The sequence below is a fragment of the Pelodiscus sinensis genome, chromosome 25 (genome assembly GCF_049634645.1).
Source record: "Pelodiscus sinensis isolate JC-2024 chromosome 25, ASM4963464v1, whole genome shotgun sequence".
Lineage (NCBI taxonomy): Eukaryota > Metazoa > Chordata > Testudines > Trionychidae > Pelodiscus > Pelodiscus sinensis.
The window spans coordinates 13,917,113-13,923,427 of NC_134735.1; the positions used below are offsets into that span (position 1 = coordinate 13,917,113).

The following is a 6,315-nucleotide window of genomic DNA, read 5'->3' on the forward strand; positions in this document are numbered from 1 at the left end:
TGTGCCACCCGTCTCTCCTCTGCTTGGCAGCCCTAATGCTGCAGCTGCGCCATGGGCCTCCTGCTCAGCCTTGGGGAGGAGAAGAAAAGCCTCGTGACTCATGGAGGTTGGGGGTTCTGCCTCTCTCCTTAGGGTACCCGAAGCTGGACTCCGGCCAGGTGTGCTCCAGTGGAAGTCTGCAACAGTCCAGCTCTGAACTGACCTCGTTCCCACTGGCTGGGACCCCAGGAGAACTCAGTGGGGCTCATTCACCAGGTAATGGGGAGTTGGGTGTTTAATTAGAGCAGGGATGGGCAGCCACAAATGGTGGGTGGGCCACGAGTGGCCCTCCTTCACCTAGGTGGGCCTCAGCAGCACCCCCATGGTGCTCAGCCCCCGTCTGCCTCCCTCCCTCACGGACCTCGTGCACGGGGCGCTGGAGCCCCACACTTATGGAGCTCCTTCCCCTTTCTCCTGGCGCTTCTGAAGTGTGCAAATGGCCTGATTAAATCTCCGGTCCTGCTCTTCCCCCTCCCCCACAGAGTAAACAGCTGATTCGTGGGATTCCAGCTCTGGGAGGGAGAGGGAGAAGCAGGTACAGAGTGTGAATTACGGGATTCACGGTTCCTCCAAAAGTGCTAGGAGGGAGAGGGAGACGTAGGAAGTGCGGGGCTCCAGTGCCCCATGGAACTTGTGATCTAGTGACTTCGCAGCCGAGTGCCCCTGCCAGCAGACGGTACTGGTACCACTACACCAGCCAGCCCAGCTCAGCCATAGGGCTCAGAAAAGACCCACAGAGCAAGCAGAGACAGCAATGCGCTGGCTAACTGAGAGGCTACGTCTACACTGGCATGATTTTCCGGAAATGCTTTTAACGGAAAAGTTTTCCGTTAAAAGCATTTTCGGAAAAGCGCGTCTAGATTGGCAGGATGCTTTTCCGCAAAAGCACTTTTTGTGGAAAAGCGTCTGTGGCCAATCTAGACGCGCTTTTCCGCAAAAAAACCCTGATCGCCATTTTCGCAATCGGGGCTTTTTGGTGGAAAACAAATCTCTGCTGTCTACACTGGCCCTTTTGCGCAAAAGTTTTTTGGAAAAAGACTTTTGCCCAAACGGGAGCAGCATAGTATTTCCGGAAAAGCGCTGACAACCTTACATGAGATCGTCGGTGCTTTTGCAGAAATTCAAGCGGCCAGTGTAGACAGCTGGCAAGTTTGCGGAAAAACTTGCCAGTCTAGACACAGCCAGAGGGTATAAGGGGGGAGGTGAGCCTCCCATGCCAGTGAAGAGCTGCCTTAGTAGTGCATCTCCCAGAGGATTCCAGCCCCCAAACCACTGCCTGGGATGGAGATCCTTCTCCTGGTGTGGGCTGAGGATGGACAGCCAGAGGGACCGAGAACTGAAACAGATGACTCTGCCATGCAGGGCTTCTGGGGCTGTACATACTCCCTGGTGGGGAAAGAGTGTGGCTTGACAGCCCTGGAGATCAGAGATCTTGTTTATCCCACATCAAGCATCCCCCATGATCTTCCTGCTAGAAGAGCTAGCTGTGCAGGAAAGGATGGAGTTCAGTCTCCCGAGCCAGTTGGCCCTGCCCTCCCCAGCCACCAAGAGCAAGGGGGGCACTGTGGGTGGTGGATTATCTGACGTGAACTGCTGCTCACTGCATGAAACCCACTCACCTGCCATGGTCACTGGTGCTCCAGGCAGATTCCATCCAGCCTAGCGATAAAAAGACTCAGCTCCCATTGTCATTGCCAGCGCAGCTGCAAAGAACAGCTCCTGTGTCTCCCCCATGGAAACCGTGGCCTGGCTTCCTCTCAGTCCTTGGCACAAACAGATCCAGGAGGACACGTTTGCTGCCCAGCGCCTGGTCAGGACACTCTGCCCTTATGCCCACCTGCCTGAGTGTTCGCAGAGAGATCTGCCTGGCTCTCTCTGCATCCGTTTTTGCATATGCCAGGCCTTGTCTGCCCTGTGGTTTTGCCCCACCTTCTGCTGGCAGTGGAGTCACTGCACAGGCATGTGCCCCTCCTGCAGACAGACCCTGCCGGCAAGAAGAGCCCGATCCAACCAGAGGGTTTTCTTCTCTACACAAGGGGATCACACCAGTGCTGCTACCCTGGTGCCTGTACCAAACCCCAGTCACAGGCAATGCTGGGCCCAGCTCCTCCAAGGCATATAGGCACCTAGCTCCCATTCATTTCTGCAGGATTTTGGCACTAATTACAACTGGGCCTCACACTGCAGTGATGGGATGGAGTAAGGTCTCTGATCTCTCTCTGAGATAGGTTCCTCCCTGCCCCTGAGCTCAGCTTGGTGTATGGCTGGGGAGAGAGGCAGCTTTATACCACCATGCTGGGTCAGCTCAGCCTGCAGTGCAGGGCCCAGGAGCCCTAATTCATGCCAGCTGCCGGGATGCCAGCAGCTGGGTGTAGACAGGATCATCTCTGCAACAGCTCCCTCCCTCGTGTGCCACGGGCTGCCCTGCCAGAGGTGTGCCACTCTGCATCTGCTGGGGGCCTTCTCGTCAGGGTATCCTGGGGTATCCATTGATGGCTGCCTGACATACATCACCATACGTGCTATAAAGGCTCTGCAGGTCAACCTGGAATCCAGGGAGGTAGGTGGCAGTGGGATGGTGTCCAAGCAAACTCACCAGCCTGTCAACCCCCTCACAACAATCACCCACTTCCAGCAACTCTGCCTCAGTCCCCCCTTCCGCCCCCCCCCCCCCCCCCCGTACACATTCAGGCTACGTCTAGATTGGCATGATTTTCCAGAAATGCTTTTTGGAACAGAGCGTCTAGATTGGCACGGACACTTTTCCGCAAAAGCATTTTTTGCGGAAAAGCGTCCGTGGCCAATCTAGACGCGCTTTTCTGCAAAAAAGCCCCTATCGCCATTTTCGCGATCAGGGCTTTTTTGTGGAAAACAAATCTGGGCTGTCTACAAAAGGACTTTTGCCCGAACGGGAGCAGCACAGTATTTCCGCAAGAACACTGACAATCTTACATGAGATCGTCAGTGCTTTTGTGGAAATTCAAGTGGCCAGTGTAGACAGCTGGCAAGTTTTTCCGCAAAAGCGGCTACGGAAAAGCCATACAGACACACTCAGCTGTTTGGCACAGCAACAGTGGGTCTCATCTCACAACTCTGGGCAAGTCCCTCGCAATCTCTCCCCTTCTGGGGCAGTAAAGAATCTTGCAGGCTGGAAGGCCCTTATCCAGGATCGGATTAACGGCCCCAGCCCCAGCCTGGGCTCAGTGGTCCTTGCCCCTTTATCTGTGCTAGGGAGGACTGGGGGCCTCAGGCCCATCCTCCCTTCTGGGATCCAGGTCCAAGCCCCAGAGGAAGTAGCTGGAATCTCCCGGCCCATTACTGCTTCCCTGCCCAGCTTCCTGCCGCCGGCCATTGCTGAGACTCAGCTGCGAGGATCTGGCTTCTCAGGCATCTTCTGCCCAGACTGCTGCTGAAGGATTTGCCATGCACCCTGCTGTCTTCAAGGCCAGTCCCAAGCTATACGGCAGTTCTCCTCTCTCATCCTACTGCCTCCCATTGGCCCTGCCGTCCTTCCTGGGCACAACACAGCCACCCTGGTTCTCCCCCGCTGGATCTAACCCTTAACGACCTGCCGGTCTCCCCTCCGGGTGTCACGATGGGCACTTTGGCCTCTCCAGCGCCCTTTACCACTCTCACTGCTGGCGAGGGGTTTGGACACCCAGTCATGGGGTCTCTACCAGGCTGTGTCTTTCTCTCCTCTGAAGGTTTGGGCGGGGGTTATCCCTGGTTTATCCCAGCTTACCTCCGCCCCGAATGGTTCATTTGGTCTCCCAGTCGGGACCCTCGGAGGCTGAGTCCCAGTGGTTGGGTTTGTTTAACCATAGATTGTTCAGGGCAGGGCTACCCATTGTCCAGACACAAAGTTAAACCATGAGGGAAGGGGCCTTTTACTGACCATCCTGGGTAAGGGAGCTGCTGCTCTCCGCACAGGTGGACTGAGACAACTGGCCCACTGACTTCTAGGGATGTGAACAGGTAACCGGTTACCCCATCAGCATCACCCTTATCAGTTAACTGGTGCCCAGAAGCAACAGGCTGCAGGCGGAGGGTTGCCCCAGCATGGGCCCGGAACCGCCGGCAGCCTCAGTCCCAGTGTGCAGTGGGGGCAGGGAGTGGGAGTCCCATGGGCTCGGGCTGGTCCAGCCAGGCTGGACCACGTAGTCAGTTAACCGGTTAAACATTAGGTTAACCTGATGTTTAACTGGTTAACTGATTGATTGGGATTTTACCTCCCTACTGACTTCCCATCCCCAAAGGTGACAGGGGAACAAGTGTTGCTGGCCTGGAGGGGGGTGGGAAATGGGCTTCAGTCCAGCAGCAAACATCTGGATGCTTGAGCAGGTAGCAGTGCCATCTGTACAAAGGGACTTGTCAGCTGGAAACGACAGGGATGCGGGTTGGTGATCTCTGGGCATCATCTGCCCCAGCTAAGCCCACTCATGTCCTGGGGAATGCCTGGCAGAGAGAGAAGTCATCTGCTTTGCTGCATGTGGGTCTGCTACAGGGAGCTGCAATGATCCATAATCTGAGTAGGAGCTTGGCCAGGGCTGGCAGAAAGGTCCCTAGTCCTTTGGGTGGGGGGGGTGGGAAGAGGGAGGCCAGAAGGAACAGGTCCCGCCCTTCTCCTCCCCCAGCTCTGGCAGCTGGATTCCCCAGCAGCAGATGATGGGATCCTTTACAGGCTCAGGCTGGCAAATCTGTGCCCGTTGAATAGGGCCCGCTGGCTCAGGGGCTCAGTTGTCTTTCTAAGGGCTGTGCTGCTTTTTTCTTTGCAGAATATGCTGAGCCTGACGTGGTTCAGGTGAGTCCCAACAGCCAGACAGCCCCATCCACCTTCAAACCCTCCCCGGACGAAGGCTATACGCTCCCGCTGGTACTGAACCACTATGACGTGCCGGGCAAGTACCATGAGTACGCAGAACCCCTGCCACCCGAGCCTGAATACGCCACCCCCTTCACGGAGCAGGCCCTGGAAAGCGTGGGCACCGCTGCCAAGAAGAACGTCTGTATCATCAAAGTAGTCCCCACTCCCCAAGGCTGGGCAGGGTTGCTGGCGTCCCCAACGTCCCCAGGGATGCAGCCGCAATATGACTTCCCAGCTCAGCGGCCTGGCGAGACACTGAATGGCACAAGAGGGGAGGGGTCCCACCAACCCAGCGTCATGTACACTGAGACCCAGGCTGAGCGGACTCCCAGCCTATGGGTTGACATCCCAGTGGGGCCCACCACCTCCCCTCTCAGCCACATCTACCATGAACCTTTGTGAGGCTATGGAAAGGGAACTCACATCACACGCTGGGCAGCTGGAGAAGGGGTCTGGCTACACTGGGGGATTCCGCTCTGGGCCTGCAGAGCAAGAAGAAGCTGCCCTGTCTATCACCAGCAATGGGAAACGAAATAGCCATCGGGTTTATAGCACTAAACTGTGTGGAAGAGGCTGATCCGTCCAACTATGTGATTGTTTTGTTTGGGTTGGTTTTGTCCCTTGAACTGAATAGATACTCCAGATCTTTACCTCCCTTTAGGAGTCAAAAGAACAGTGTCAGGATCTAAGATCATATATATCCTTTACCTGCATCACCTGCTATTTTCTTAATATCCATGATTTATACCATGGGCTTTATATAAAGTGAAAGAGCGCCCTCTGCTGCCCTATGAGCTCTCTAATGCCTCCCTCTGGTATTAAAACTTGAATGGAATTTTAAAAACCTCATCAGCACAAGGGCAGTTGGTTTGTTTGCTCTTCTGCCTTTCATGGTGAAAGCAGGCAAGTCAGTTTCATGTTTTGTTTTGAGTTGGTTTATGTTCCTGTGTTTGTTCCTGTCACTGGCAGGGAGATACCTTTCCAGCACAAGCAGGTGTGGGGTGTTTAAATCCTAAAACAAAGGCTGCTCTTCCTTGAAGTATGAAATAAAAAGGGCAGGAAAATATTTTCAGATAAATTAGGGCTTGTAAAATGCTTTTTTTTAACCCACAAATTATGTGTTCTGCATCTGCATGTCACTGACCAGCGGCTCAGTTCAGAAAACAGTGATGTGATGCAGACAAGTCCTGTCAGTTTTAAGGACTGAAATTACTTACGTGTGTCTGCAGAAAGCTATTTAAACTTTGCACCTAGTACCTGTGAAGATCCTGGCTGACCCCTTTTTGAAATCAGCTGTGCAGCAACCGATATATTCAGTACGTACTGGTAAGAGAGATCCAGGGAAACTATAATCAAGAGGAGAGGAATTGCAGTTTTATGCTCTCTCTCTATGAGCTTCTTCGTTGATCAAG

General features: G+C 54.3%; 1 protein-coding gene across 2 annotated transcripts in view; it reads left to right on the forward strand.

Moving 5' to 3' along the window:
• The window catches only part of LOC102444094 (discoidin, CUB and LCCL domain-containing protein 1-like), a 73,944-nt gene extending 68,192 nt beyond the window's left edge, over nucleotides 1–5,752 (forward strand). For both annotated transcript variants that reach the window (XM_075908959.1, XM_075908960.1), the window contains 2 exons: nucleotides 133–255; nucleotides 4,815–5,752. In XM_075908959.1, coding sequence (XP_075765074.1) covers nucleotides 133–255; nucleotides 4,815–5,305 — 614 coding nt within the window. In that variant the 3' untranslated portion in view covers nucleotides 5,306–5,752. The remainder of the gene's footprint in view (nucleotides 1–132; nucleotides 256–4,814) is intronic.
• Nucleotides 5,753–6,315: the final 563 nt, after the last annotated feature.